Below are 16,384 nucleotides of genomic sequence, written 5' to 3'. Positions count from 1 at the left end.
TAGTAGTCACTGCTAGTTACCTACCTTGGATCTATTCTCTCCTTTTTACTCAGTAAGGGAACCCCAATTTTGTTCAGGGAAACAGGGACCCAGCTAAATACCCTGTATTTCTCAGCCTCTTGCTAGCTATATATATGAAAATATATGTGTGTTTATGTTGTGTGTGTATGTATATACACATACTCGCATATGCATACATATACACATACATATGATATGCACTCATACATATATGAACTTCATATATAGGCATATGTTGATGTATAGGCACTATCCCTTCTTCCTTCATTCTCCCATTCTTTTTCCTGACTGCCTAAGGTTGGAGCAGCCTTACATGCATAAAGACGAAAGCCACAAGCTAAACATGGTAAAGAGAAAGATGGGAGCAAGGGAGTAGAAAGAAGAATCATGGAATCACCATACCTATCGTGGATTTCATCCCTCCAGACTTAATGTTATAGGAAATAAATAAATGAACACATTTTTTAAAAGTCCTTATCATATAAGCCACTATGGCCAAGGTCACTGATAAATGCAGTTAAACACAATCCCGATATAATGATTGCATGTAAATTTAATTAAGATGAATGTTTCCAAGCAAAAGCCTTAAAAAAGATTTGTGCTATTTCAGAGTCCACATGATAAAATTAATTTATCAAGAGCACCATGACTTCCTGGTGCTCAGACTCCTAACAAATTTGAAAACCACTGCCTTAGCTCAAACTCAGTACAGGAGAAATCTATTTTGGGATAATCTTCTGAATGTTCTTTCTTTTCAAGTATTTTGTACAATACCAGGCATCAAGAGGGCACTCTACTACCTGTCGATGATGATGATTACACACCTCCCTACCCGAGCCCAAAATGGAAATTCAACAAAATGGATGAGCCATTACTAAGGTCCTCAAAAATCAATTCTCCAAATAAAAATATTTTACACAAAGGAGCACTTAGAAGAGTGGCTCAAAACAAAAATATTTTGCTCTGGTGGTAAATCTGCCCATCACATAATTCTCTAAATGTAAAATCTGTCTCAAATTTCATTAACATTTCAAAGCTGGGAAACAATACACACTAAAAAAAGGAACCCTGCTTACTAGGAACATGAGCTACCAAAACTCCCAACTTTTGGCACCACTAACTAGGTTCAGGTTGCAGTTCAAAATGAGACCCAGTAGCCCTCTAGAATGATAGGACTTTTCTACCACTCCTCCATTAAATAGAAAGTAATTCTGGGTATCTTGTCAGTTAGCTAATAGAGAGAGCCAAAAGGGAATAATAAACTTCATGAGTTGTTACAATAGAATTCATTGCTTCTCAGCGAGGGCACTATTCACATTTAGGGCCAAATAATTTTTTGTTTGGGGGGAGCTATCCTGAGCACTGGATATTTAGCAACATCCCTGGCCTTCACCCACTAGATGCTAGTAGGACCACTCCAGCTGTGACAACCAAAAATGTTTCCAGACATTACCAAACGGCCCCTGTAGGGGGCAAAATCACCCTTGCTGAGGACCAACAGAAAATATGAAATCAAAGTTTTTATATTTAATTCCCTAACACAATTGCTGTAAGGAAAATGAGTCAAATAAGCAACAGTCTCCAAGATCTCAGCACATTACCAAAGGTACCCTGACTGTATTTGTTATTATGGGTACAATTATGTTATTTCAACATTTCATATGAACAAAAAATAAATTGTTTCCAGGAAATTAAATTGAAAGACTTAAATAAGGTGAACTGTTTAAAAAAAAAAACCTGCAGTTACATTTACAACTCTGCATCCACATCTTTATGTTCCTTTTTAAAGGGATTAAAACTGGAATTTGTAATCAATGCATTATGAAGGTGATTTATTCAAGAAACAGGCAACTAACTATTCTCAAAGAAAAATTCTGGGCCCTCTTTTCAAAATATTGTTTAATAAATATATATTTATATGTTTTTAAGTTAAAACAAAATGCTACATGCCTTTATGAATCATTTTTTGTGACTCCCCACTTTAAATAATTTTGCAAGTAACCAATTAATGACCAGAATCTTAAGAAACCAAGACAAGAGTTCCTACTGTATTTAAAAATGTTCTGCCTTCTGCCATCTCATTGTATCATCTCATTTTGTTCCTACTCTCACAGTATTCTCATTCATAGCCAGCACTTCAAGTCCTCAAACCTAGTCTTCCCAGTCTTATTAAAACCATATCATCTGGTTTTTCCAATACCATTTCCAGTCTTCAGAGCATTGCCGGGGAAAGCCCTATAAATTAGTGCTCTCTAAGGCCTTGTCAACGTGTGGAAATCTTTAGTACATCTCTAGTTGATTCCCTGTTGACTCCCCACAGGACATGTTCAAACATTTTACCTTGTTCTTAAAAACAAAATTTCAATGAGTTTAAACTCATTGTCTAGATGTTAATAGTACTGGGAGAAACCTGCCCTTTTTCAGAAAAGCACGTTAATCCAGTTTTACAGGACCTGGCTGGATGGTTTCACTCCCAAAACAAGCCTACCTTGTTCCTAAGCCTATATGCAGATCCATGATCTCTAAAATGAAAACAGTGGAAATATTTAAAATATCTAAACGTTTAAAATATCCCACACCAGGAAATGATGTGATATAGCCATGGAATATTATACAGCTATTTAAAGATGCATATTATGTAATATGGAAATATGCTTATGAATATTAAAGTGAAAAGGCAGGAAAAAAACCTATACCCATATACTGTGATTACATATAAAAAACACATACAGGAAAATCCAGCCAGGAAAAAATAAAAATGGTAACTGTGTTACACCAGTTGAAAAATGGGTGATTTTTCCCTTTTCAAGTTTTCAAATTAGTTATTACTTAATGGGGAAAAAACTCAATATGATTTCAAACACAACCCCAGAGACAATCTGCTATACAATGGTTAGAGCACGAGTACGGAGGTTAACAAGGATCGGGTTCGCATGCTAGTTCTTCACTTTTTAGATATTGTAATGGTATTTTATGATCAGATGAGATAATGCATTCAAAAGCTACAGTGCCTAGAACAAGTAGGTATACAGCAAAGATTTACTTTCTTTCTTTCCTCAGATATGACTTCAACTCCTAACCAACCTGAGGGGAACCTTTAATGACACAAACCACTAAAATCAAGCAATAGATTTAGTAAATGTTCACTTCAAGTCTCAGCAAATCAGAATTAGAAATTATCTTCAACTTACTCCTAACCAACCTGAGGGGAACCTTTAATGACACAAACCACTAAAATCAAGCAATAGATTTGGTAAATGTTCACTTCAAGTCTCAGCAAATCAGAATTAGAAATTATCTTCAACTTATTTACTAAATTAACAATAGTAAATTCACCATCTTATAAAGATATGAGGGGGAAAAATTAACTTTACTTAATATTTCATCATACAAAACCAAAAGCAGTTTACATTAATATTAAAAAGCATTAACTGCAGAAATGACTCAAATTTCTCTGTGCTATATTTAACGAAAGAAATTTCACATATGCTCCACAATTATGACTCTGATATTTTTCCTTTCACTCTGCATACTACTGCCAAACTACCCTTTGTTAAACAACACTTTGCTCCTGTCAATCCTCCACCTCCACACCTGCAATCTTTCCCTGCTGCCTCCTCCACTCTAAATGACTCTGTCAGGATGCTTCAGGTAAGGTGACAGGGAGGACAACTACTGCAGAATCAGATGGAAGAAAAGCCCTGGAACCCAAGTTGAGTATGAAAGGCACCCAGGCTCTTTCCAGACCTTTTCTGTCCTAGCCAAAGATCTCAAACTGTGATACTCTCTCCCTCACTTCTGTTTCTGAGGCTCTGACAACTAGCTTGGCAAACCTGTGTGTTTCCCTCTCAGACTCATAAACTGAATCTGTTATGGTACAGTTATTAAAAATAATGATGAAAATCTCTACATTTCCTGACATGATACATTTGTTTAAAAGGTAGATTTTTAAAAAATGTATAACACAATATTTTTAATGCCTATCTAAAAACTAGAAGATATAGTCACAAAAATATGAACCACAGTTATCTCTTGGTGGAATCTGAACTTTCTTCATCATTCTGGATCTTTCTGAATGGTTTGAGTTTTACGATGAACTTATATTACTTTTAAAAACAGATAAAACAGGGCCGGCCCGGTGGCACAATGGAGAGTGCGCCACTTGGGGGCGCGGAGGCGCTCCCGCCGAGGGTTCAGATCCCATGTGGAGACCGGTTCCCGCTCACTGGTTGAGCGCGATGCGGGCACAACACCGAGGGTTGCGATCCCATTACTGGTCAGTAAAAAAGACAAAAAAAAAAAAAAAGGAAAAAAAAAAACCAGATAAAACAATTATATGCTACACAACATGTAAGAACCTTGAAAATATTATGCTAAGAGAAAGAAGCCAGGCACAAAAGGCCACATTTTGTATGGTTCCATATAGATGAAATGTCCAGAAAAGATAAATCCGTACAGACTATGTGGTTGCCAGAGAGGATGGGGGATAGGGAGTAGTGGGACTGACTGTTAATAGATGCACAGAATCTTTTTGAAGTGATGAAAATATTCTGTAATTAGTTAGTAATAGCAATCATAGCTGCACAACATAGTAAATTATAAAAAACCACCAAATCGTATCCTTTAAAATGGTGAATTTTGTGTTATGTGAATTATCTCAATAAAAAATAAAAATTAATTTTAAAATCATATAAAAAATCTGTTACTTAAATTCTGAAAAAATTAAAAACAAGAACATGCATTATAATTTGGTGTTCAAGAGGCACACCACAGCACCAGACCAACCCTATCAGGCTCTACCACTTATCAGCTGTGTGACCTTAGTAATTTACCACCTCTGTGCCTCCATTTCCTCATCTGTAAAGTGGGGACAATACACAACCTATATCATAATGTTGATGGAGGATTAAAGATATGGAAAGCACTTAGAGCAGTGCATGACACACAGTACGTGCTATATTAAGTGTCAGCTACTTTTTTTCATTAGCACCAGTGCTGGAAAAGGTATAGAAAAAGGAGCATTCGAACCAATGGTGAGAGAACATATTGGCACAACCACTCATGTGTCCATATGTATTGAAATTTTAATTGTCTTTATCCTTTTATTCAACTATTCTATTTCTAGGTAATTATGATAGAAATAAAAGGAAAAAAATACAAAAATATATGTATAAGATTGTTAACATCAGCATTTTTTGTAACAGTAAAGTGGAGAACAACCTCAGTATCCATCTGTTGGGAAATAATTAAATAAATTATTAATAAAATACTAGCAGACACTAAAGTATTAAAGCATGCGGCAGAAACACATGTATTGATATGGAAAGAAAACCAAGTCTCAGTGTGAAGTAAGTAGGTTTTTTATCGTGAAGTAGTAAAAAAGTAGGTTATAAAAAAACTATACATATAGTTATAAATACCATTATATTTTGTGACATATGCATGTTTACATACATAGAAGATATTTCAAATATATTCAACACACTTCCTCCATCGAAAATTTTTTAAAACTCAATAAATGTAAACTTAGGAATAACATCCTCTGGTTCTATTTCTAACCATTATTCCTCCTTAGTGTCTGCAATGCTAAATAAAATAAGAAGTAGCCACGGGCCGGCCCCCTGGCGCACTCGGGAGAGTGCGGCGCTTGGGGGCGCAGCGGCACTCCTGCCGCGGGTTCGGATCCTGTATGGGGATGGCCGGTGCGCTCACTGGCTGAGCGCGGTGCGGGCGACACCAAGCCAAGGGTTGCGATCCCCTTACCGGTCACAAAAAAGGACAAAAAAAAAAAAAAAGAAGTAGCCAGAACCCAGGGAAATCACCCACAAAGACAAAAATCTATAAAACATGCAAATTGGCATTGGAAAACCTGATATTAACCTTTTTTTTTTTAATTCACAAAATTCTGGTATATTATAAAGAGTTCCAGACTTGGGTTCCAATTATTTGGTTAACTATATGATCTTGGCCAAGCACTAAATCTGAGAAATCCTAGTTACTTGAAGGAAAAAAGAGGTACTATAATAATCCCTCATAGAGTTGCAAGGATTAAAAGAGACCCTTACAAAAGAGCAATGGAAACTATAAAAGATACTTCTCTATGGCTGAAACTGACAAAACCATACTTAAAAAGACACCACCAAAACCTTAAACCCCAGCAAATTGTTATAAAATAGTAAAGAATTTTTTATAAAAAAGAAAAAACCTAGGTTTAATTAAATGGGAATTGGGAAGTGTTTGTGATATAAACTTGAAGAAGTAAATAACAATGGAGTACACAACTGTACCACCTAAAAAATAATCTCAAATCACTTTACAGAGAGAGAGGGAAGAAACCCGTGAAAAACAAACACACATTCTAAAACAAAGACTGAGCTCACTTGTGAACAATAGAGAATCTAAATAAATCAATTAGGCTGTAAACATCAGACCTGATGTAGCAATAGCAGCAGTTTGGGATCACTTGCAAAACTATATTAGATGAAAGGTCACAAGGCAAAATAAAATAAACTGAACTTAAAAATCCCAAAAGGAGATCTGACCTATAAACGGTGGCTCCAATATAAACAGAAAACGCCAAAGTAAACAATATCAAAAAAAAAGTTCAAAATATTTCTGGTAAAACAATGCAATAATCTCAGCATAAACATTAAGAGATTACAGAAGAACATGGTGGACTGGTCTCAAAAAGGACACATACACACACAAAAAAAAGGATAACAAATATGAACTTAAGTGAAGATAGGTGGTTATAATAAAAAAGACAGTAAGAAGTGTTGATGAAGATGTGGGAAATGGAACACTCTTAACTGGCTGGTGAAAATGTAAAATGTTGCAACTTCTTTGGAAATCACTTTGTCAATTCCTCAAAATGTTAAACATAGGGTTACTGTGTGACCCAGCAGTTCCACTCCTACATACATAGCAAAGAGAATTAAAAACATACATCCAACAAAAACTTGTACATGCATGTTCATAGCAGTATTATTCATAATAGCCAAAAACTAGAAACAACTCAAATGTCTATCAATGAGTGAACAGATAAATGAACGGATAAACAAAATGTGGTATTATCTATACAATGGAATATTATTCTGCCATAAAAAGGAATGAATCTGATAAATGCTACAATATGGGTCAACCTTAAAAACATTACGCTGAGTGAAAGAAGCCAATTACAAAATCCCACATATTGTATGATTCCATTTATATGTAATGTTGAGAATAAGCAAGTCTATAGGAAAAGACAGCAGATTAGAGGTTGCCTAGGGCTGGGGCGGTGGGGGTGGGGGGACTGGGGAGTGACTGCTCAAGAAAATGAAGTTTCTTTTTGGGGAGATGAAAATGTTCTAAAATTCATTGTGGTGATGGTTGCTCAACCCTGAGACTATGTAAAAAACACTGGATTGTACACTTTTTTTAAAAAAAGATGATAGTGGAAGGTAGCACAAATGTCATAATTACTTCATTTAATATAAATGAGTTGAATGCCTATGAAAGCAGAATGATCTCTATTGGAATTCCAATATCTCCACTGGAAAACAAATCCCAACACTTAAAAACGAAAAGACAAACACAAATCTAGAAAAGGATGGATAATATTTTAACTTTGGGAGATACTTTAAATCTACCCTATACAAAGGCAAAGGTACAACAAATTATGAGATAAAATAATATTCAATGTATATGTCCTAAATAGAATAACAAAAATATAAGAAAAACTGAAAAACCAAACTATATCATTATTATTGGAGACTTTAATATTTCATTAAGAGATGATAAAACAAAAAATTAAAAGTACGGAACTGGGCCGGCCCGGTGGCGCACTGGAGAGTGCGCCGCTTGAGAGCGCAGCGGCGCTCCCGCCAAGGGTTCGGATCCCATGTGGAGACCGGTTCCCGCTCACTGGCTGAGCGCGGTGCGGGCGCAACACCGAGGGTTGCGATCCCGTTGCTGGTCCCCGGTGCGGGCGCAACACCGAGGGTTGCGATCCCGTTACCGGTCAGTAAAAAAGACAAAAAGGAAAAAAAAAGTACAGAACTGATAGAAACCATAAATTAAACCTTTCTTTTTGGTAGAGACCAACTAAGCAGAGCCAGGTTCACACACACAAAAAAAGATCACCGAGGGTTGCGATCCCGTTACCGGTCAGTAAAAAAGACAAAAAGGAAAAAAAAAGTACGGAACTGATAGAAACCATAAATTAAACCTTTCTTTTTGGTAGAGACCAACTAAGCAGAGCCAGGTTCACACACACAAAAAAAGATAGACAGACATAAAGAAGATATAGAAAGAGAGAGCAACTATGATAAGGCAAATAAGGTCAAATCTTAACTGCGGCATCTGGATATACTATTGCAATTTTTACATTTGACATTATCTCAAAATAAAATTTAAGTAAAATCAATAGTTAATATAATATGGAGACTGAAAAGCCGAGGAAATAACACTTTCTTTTCTGGGGTAAAAGAATCTTTCACAAAATTTGTTCTCATGCTAGGATGCAAAGATACATCTAGTTTTAATATAAAAACCTAGAAATTCTATGACACATTCTTAGACCATAATGTAAAATCACAAAAACAATCTAACATACTTAAATTCATGGAGCTTACAACATTGACAAGAGGAATTTTATCATAATGCCTGCACTGTTAAAGAAAAAGAAACATAATGATCTATTTCCACTCAAAGAATTTAGAAAGAGAAATGCTAACTAAGAGATAAAATTAAGAAAATGAAGGAAAAACTAAGAGATAAAATTAAGAACATACAGGGAAAAATAGATACGATAAAAACACATTAGAGAAGTTGCAAGAAAAATCAGAGATGGCAGGTTTCAAATATGAAGAGGTAGGAGGTAAATTCAAGAAAAGGGTTAAGAAGGAAAAGAACAGAGTACAGCGGATGCTACAAGGAGTACAGGGAGGAGGAGTGTTTGGATAGGAAGGGCCCAGCACTGCAGAAATAAGCATTTGCATCCAACTTGGTGACAACAGAAATGAGGGAAGGAACATACACCAATTTGACTTTCCTCCAAACAGGCTCTCCATTCCAAATTAAGAGCATCACAGTTCACCTGCCTCCTACAGCTGGAGAGCCAGAGGCTAAGGCGAGAAAGAGCAATGAAAGACGCTTGCTGGATTGGATGAGGACTGGCAAACAGAAGAGCTCATGCCTCACTAGACAGCTCTGGCTGGGTTTTTGCTATGTGCAAAGGAGAGCCCAATGTTGCCAATCCCTCCAAAGTTTAGAAGGCAAATATCCAGATTTTTCAGGGAAACCTCCAGATTTTTAATGGTTAACAACCAATGCAACTTTTTAAAAAACTATGAAGGCCAAACAAGTCCTTTCAATCTTCCCATTTCCACTGTCATTTTTCTCCAAGTTGCAAGTCCCTTCCCTTCTCCCTTTCATCTTCACCAGTTCCAGACTTTGCTTTCTAAAACCACAACTTCACTGAAACCCTTTAAAAGCTTCCCTTTGTCTTTAGAGCAAATGCCAAACCTTGTCTTGAAGGCCTTCCACTAACGTGGCGGCAGTGTGTAACTAGGTCATCTACTACCTTAATCCTCACAACCTAGCACTCTCAAAATACTCCCTTCACTTTCCCACCTTTGTGCCTTCTCTAAAGTCATTACACTTCATCCTAGAAGACCCTTCCCAACTCTCCTCAGATTCTAAATTCATTTAATCATTAAGTAATATGTAATGGGCACCTAACTTTGTGCCAGACACCATTCTAGGCACTGTGAACAAAACAGACAAAAATCCCTGCCTTCATGGAGCTACATAAAGGAGACAGTAAGTAGAATATATAGGAGGTCACACAGGAAAAGGTGCTTTGAAAAAAGAATGAAGGAAGGTTAGGAGAGGAGCAGAGGGAAAAAGCTACAATTTTAAGGCATCATTTTGAAGCAACATTAGAGGAAAGACCTGAAAGAGCTGATGGGATAAATAACTTGGACAAGAAGATTCTAGGCAAAAGGAACAGCAAGAGCAAAGGACTCAGGCAAAAGTGTGAGTAGTGTTCCAAGCTGACAATCTACTCTCCCAATTCAAATGCCACTTACTCTGGGAAACCTTTTTTGATTCCTACAAATGAGAATTATTCATCCCCTAGACACTGTGTCTATCTTCCTTAGGGCACCTTGTGCAGTGGAAACTCTCTTTCCAAACATACAAGGATGATGACTGATCAATTAACCAAAAGAGTCAGTTAAAGCAGGAAATTATTCCAAAATAATACATATTTAACCATTTTAAAATCAAATATATTCACTCATTCATTTCCCAATGTAGTACCCAAGACTTTTTCTTTGAGTATGAATCTGCTAAATTCAGTTCCCCACTTTCTTGGATAAACCATACCCATAAACCATTATCTAAGATGTTCGTTTTCATTTCCTTTTAAATAGATCACGGACTTAAAAATATTTGCAATGTTTTCTGGGAGATCCTTCCAAAAACTTACAGGGTTTCCCCACTCTGTTTTGGTTGTCTTGATCACAATCTAATTCAGTCAAAGGCAATTCTTGTCTTTATCAAGTCTTTCCAAACCATTTCATAAAAATTTTTGCGTTATATTTAATCAATCTGAATAATACTTATTAAATTATACTCGCAAGTATGACTGGTATAAATAAGTTTGAGAACAAAGACACTGACTTTCTTAGTAAGCAGAGAAATCAAATAATACACAGGCAAACTAGAGCTAACCTACCAGTTTGAACATGTGTACTTGCTATGGGAATTAGTAAGTATGGTTTAGTAAGGGAATGATTAACCTAAGATGCCAACATCAAGCCTAAACAAAGGATATGAACAGACATTTCTCCAAACAAGATATACAAATGGTCAATAGGTACATGAAGAGATGCTTAACATCATTAGTCATTAGGGAAATGCAAGTCAAAACCACACTGATGCACAACTTCACACCCACTAGTTTGGCTATAATCAAAAAGACAATGGCAAATGTTGGAGAGGATGTAGAGAAATTGGAACCCTTATACATTGCTGGTGGGAATGTAAAATAACGCAGCCACTCTGGAAAACAGTCTGGCAGTTCCTCAAAATGTTAAACATTGAGTTACCATGTGACCTAGCAATTCCATTCCTAGATATATACCCAAGAGAACTGGAAATGTATCTCTACACAAAAACTTGCACATGAATGTTAAAGCAGCATTATTCAGAAAAGCCAAAGAGCGGAAACAACCCACATATCCATCAATGACGGAATGAACACACAAAATGTGGTATGCCCACACAATGAAATATTATTCAGCCAGAGAATGGAATGAAGTTCTGATACAGGCTACAACTTAGATGAACAGTGAAAATATTATGCTAAGTGAAATAAGCCAGACACAAATGACTACATACTGTATGATTCCATTTACATACATACCCAGAATAGGCAAATCTAAAGATAGAAAATGGCTTAGTAATGGGGGGCAGGGGGAGACATGGAGTAACTGTTAATAAGTATAGGGTTTCATCTTGGGGTGATGAAAATGTTCTGGAATTAGATAGTGGTGATGGTTGTACAACTTAGTGAATATACTAAAACCACTTAACTGTATACCTTAAAAAATGCCAATCCAGGGCCGGCCTGTGGCTCACTCGGGAGAGTGCGGTGCTGATAACACCAAGGCCCCGGGTTCGGATCCCATATAGGGATGGCCGGTTCGCTCACTGGCTGAGCATGGTGCTGACAACACCAAGTCAAGGGTTAAGATCCCCTTACCGGTCACCTTTAAAAAAAAAAAAATTGCCAATCCCGTTAGTGTTCAATAAATGCTTGTTGATTTGGGGGGTGGGGGGAGAGGATGTAGAAGCAAGCCCAGATGTGTTAAACAGAAATTTCCACTGTATGTATTGTAAGTGGCTAACCACCTCTGTTAGAATATAAGGCCCTTAAGGACAGAAATGGCCTCTCAAATATTCCTCTTAACACCTAGCAGATTAGACTACATTAACCAGGTATTTTATCAAGGTTCATTAAATTAATAAATATCCACATTTTACACACCATGTATGTAGAAGAAAAATGTCCTGACCAAAATTCCACACTAATTAGAAAAACTCATTTTTTTTTTGTCTTTTTTGTGACCGGCCGCACCGCGCTCAGCCAGTGAGCGCACCGGTCATCCCTATATAGGATCCGAACCCGTGGCAGGAGCGCCGCACTCTCCCGAGTGCGCCACGGGGTCGGCCCGAAAAAGTCATTTTTTATTCCCCAGAATCCTAAATTGCCACTAACAAGGCACTTCTCCTAATCTAACATTTATATCATTCTTATCAACATATGACAATCCAGAGGACCCACTTCTAATTCTGTGACATTTTTAAAACCTAGTTCAAATTTTTCACCTTATGTCTATCACCAAATGCCACTTATTGGTCTCTTAGTATGTTTTTATACCTCTTGAACCATATTCCCTAAGATAGAAATACCTCACATGTTTAGCCTCGTGTTCTTTCTAAACACCCTAGAGCTAAAAAGGACCATCATCATTATCTTCATGTTACAAATGAAAAAAAAAAAAAAAAAAAGTCAAGTCTAAGGTTACTTGGTTTCCTGAGTTCAAAGTTCATCTTTCTTCACACATATCATGTACTTCCAAACTTTTTTCTTTCTAGATGAACAGGGAACTTTCTGATAAGTTAAATTTTAAAAGAATAAGTATAAATAAGAAGATATAAAATTAAAGATCAAAAAAAAAAAAAAAACCCAAGTCTGAAGTCCAGAATGATAGAGAACTGGGACAAGAGGACAACAAAAAAGGCTTGTTTAGAACAAGAAGAGATAAACAAAAGGCCCACTGCCTAGAGAAGATGTTGTAATATCAAGACATGACAGGAACAATGCAGACTCATTGAGCTTCTCTGCTTCAGCTTCATCAAGGAGCATGGTCTTCAAACTAGGAAGGTAGAACTCTGATCAAAGGGAACTAACATCTAAGGTAAGTGGCATGGATAATGGACAGCAATGGAATACAGAGCTAGTTCAAAAGAAGTTGCTTTCTGATCCAAACAAATCACACTCCACGATACTGAACAAACTTTTAGATCTGACTTTGAAATAAACTGCTGATTATCTAAGCTATCTTGACAAGGTGCCAGAAGACCAGAAATGAAAAAATACAATCTCAATTTTTCAAAAAAAGGGAAATGAATGTCCAGAAAAACATCTACAGGTAAACTTGCCATATACCTGCTGAAAAAATTCTGGAACAGGTAAATAAATTTTTGAACACAGTAAAAAGAGAAAGTCACTGTGGACTTTTTATTAAGGCAACCTATACAACATTTGCTTTTTTTATAGGATTACTAAAATGGAAAAAGGGAGGATGATACAGACATATACATGACTGATTCTGACAAGACAATCTGACAGAATCTTTTAACGATAGGCTGGTGAACAAAATGTCAAGCTGCAGAAGCTCAAAAACCTGTTAAACTCAACTAAGAGGATGAATAGCGGGTTGAACATCTAGTTGACTAACGTATCAACATCAACCAACTTGGTAGGAAGTCTCCAGTAAAATATCACAGGGTTCCATCCTCTTCCACGATTTAGACAACTTCTATTAATTTAATAAAGCCATAAACCTGCTCTTTACACATGCAAGTGCCACAAAGCTGTGAGTAACCCAACACACACAGCCTGACACAATCAGGCTCCAGAAAAATCACAGTACACTGGAATGATGGTCCAAAACCAAAAGTGAAAATCAACAGGGAATCAAGACCAACGCTTAGATTTTAAAACTCAAATATATGATTGAGTAAACTTCAGCTTATGTGGGAAATACCTAGGTAATAAAAGCTACTAAAAAACCTACACACAATCTCAAGCTGCATTAATAGATGTGTATGTTGAGACTGGATTACTACAGTACTCAAATTCATCAATTAAAAAATATTTATATTTTCCATATAAATTGTTCCCAGGTCTTCATCCTAGAAACAATTATAACAAGAATCTACACACGTCATTTAGTTAAAACTCTAGCCTTAGAGCCAGAATTATTCAAGTTTATCTTGAAGTGCTAGAAAACATTTTATTAGATCAGCCTAATTTATTGACATTTATAACAGTGATAAATATTCCTTGAAAGAACGCTCAGATATAAAGTCAAGTCTCTCTTTTAATAGAAGAGGAAACTAAGAAAAATTAGATAACTTGCCCCAAATTACACAGCTGTTTAGCAAGTGCCATGACCCCTACATCAGTCTCCTTTTTCCCCACATCACGTGGGTTTCTAGCCCTCCATTTCTTTTCTTAAAACTTCTACTACGCACTAGAGTTAGAAAACATACACAAAAACATCCATCAACACACACTATATTTTACTAAGGACAAATTAGCTTAGCAAAAACAAATAACCATAACATATTAGCCCATAAAATATTTTGACATGGTGTGATCACTTACAAGTTTAATAACCAATATTTGTTACAAAAAAAAAGGCACTCTAATATACAAATGGTGTGTATTCTTAAAGTGTGATTCTTAAAGTGCAATTACTTATTAAAGTATTATCCCACTTCCCACTTAACATTAGAAAAATAATGGAAGTTATTTCACGAATGGAAAAGCTTTTAATAGACATGCCATTGTTTACTGTGCTCAAAACCCCTCCCCTCCATAAAATATACCATATGAAAATTATTAAAAGATGTAAAGCCTTTAAACCGAAACAGCAGGCATAAGCATCTGTGCTGAGGCCCTCTTGCTCGTTCCTCACTCCCCCAGAAACAATGCCCCTTCAAGAGCCCAAAGGTACAAAGGCTGTCCAGCAGGCAGACCATCAAATTCTCAATGTCCTGATGTTTCCCACTCCCCCACCTTGGTTTAAAGAAGTGGAGGACTGAGAATTGATAAAAGGGCAAGTTAGCAAGGATGTGGCTTAGATCACTAGCATCTGCTCGGCCAGGCCCAGGAGGACCCACCCACCCTCAAATGAGACCTGCATGCCTCTCCTTGCCCCAGGGCTTGAATTCTTGGGCTCCTCTGGGAACCCTTTAGAAAGGAAGAGGGAACTTCACTGTGCCGACCCTCCTCCCAGTGTCATCCATTAAAGCCCCAGCAAGCTCTTTGTTTCCAACAGCTGGGGGGGGGGAGGCAGGCGGCCTTGGTGAGAGGGGAGAGGTCACTCCTTTGCTCTGGTTGCTGCCAATCTCCAGGCCCTCCCGCAAAACACACAAACACAGGCATGGCATCATTCCCTCAGAACCAGTTCTTCCCACATCACCCAAATAACCCAGGGATACACCTCGCTACACCGGGGCAATCCGTGAGACCTAATTTCCTCTCTCTATAACCAAACCCTACGCAGGATGACTCCAGAGTCCCCCGCTTCTGAACCGACACAAACGGGGTTCACTCCAGGCACCCCATCCCCCCACGTCAATGCATACCCCAGAGTGGCTACCTCTGCCCCAGGCTTCACCCATACACAACACAAAACACAGGGTCACTTTCCGGGCGCTGGGACTTTCCCCTGCCCATGTCCACAGACCCTGGGTCACTTCAAGCCCCCAGATCCCACCTCTGAACCCAAAGGACATATACACACACAAGTCACTCTACACCGCCTACCTGCGTCCCCAGGGCCAACATCCCTTTTACCCTCACGACTCCTCCGAGACCCCAGCGCCCCAAGGAAGAGCCTCCACAACACATGGTCACCGCCCTGGCCCTCAGCCTCGGCCCCCCGGCCCTCTCCTCTCCTACCCACAGAGATCCCTGCCTGGGCCGCCCTCCCTCTCCTGAGCCTGCACAACACAAACATGCGCTCCAGCGAGCACACCCACGATCACAGCGGGAGCCCCCGCCGGCTGCTCGGCCTCGCCCGGTCCCGGCCACACCACCTCACAACACGCCGGGCAGCCGTCTCCCAGCCACTCGACACCCACGGATGCACGCACGGCCACTCCCCATCCCCAACGCCGGTCCCCAAGCCCACACCGCGCGCTCGCGCCCTGCCCTCCGCCCTCGCTCACCCTCGGGTCCCGCTCCCCGGGCCCCCCATGGCAGGGTCTTTCCCAGCTAGACTGCGGGGACTAGGAGGAAGGGGCCCCAGGGACGGGCTCCGGCCGGTCCTACCTGAGCAGTTGATGCTCTTGCCTTTGCCGCCGGGACAGTCCCCGCCGCCGCAGCTGCCGCCACCCGAGGGCTGGTTGGACGCGCGGGTCCCGGGCAGAGAAAAGGCAAAGAGCAGAAGCACCGACGTGTAGCAGCAGAAGGCGAGCGGGGGCGCGGCAGGCAGCCGGAGCGGCGCCTCAGCGGCCGCGGCGCCCATGACTGGCGCCCCTGGACGGCGGAAAGCGCAGGGAGCCGCAGGCCGGG

General features: G+C 39.0%; 1 protein-coding gene across 1 annotated transcript in view; it reads right to left on the bottom strand.

The window, feature by feature from the left end:
* The window catches only part of TMEFF1 (transmembrane protein with EGF-like and two follistatin-like domains 1), an 83,522-nt gene extending 67,185 nt beyond the window's left edge, over positions 1 to 16,337 (bottom strand). The window contains exon 1 of the mRNA XM_008586590.1: positions 16,142 to 16,337. Coding sequence (XP_008584812.1) covers positions 16,142 to 16,337 — 196 coding nt within the window. The remainder of the gene's footprint in view (positions 1 to 16,141) is intronic.
* Between the last annotated feature and the right edge of the window lie 47 nt (positions 16,338 to 16,384).

Source organism: Galeopterus variegatus, unplaced genomic scaffold, assembly GCF_000696425.1.
Source record: "Galeopterus variegatus unplaced genomic scaffold, G_variegatus-3.0.2 Scaffold4034, whole genome shotgun sequence".
In the NCBI taxonomy this organism is placed as follows: domain Eukaryota; kingdom Metazoa; phylum Chordata; class Mammalia; order Dermoptera; family Cynocephalidae; genus Galeopterus; species Galeopterus variegatus.
The sequence above is the reverse complement of the archived record's forward strand: the minus strand, read 5'-3'. Positions and strand labels throughout refer to the sequence as shown.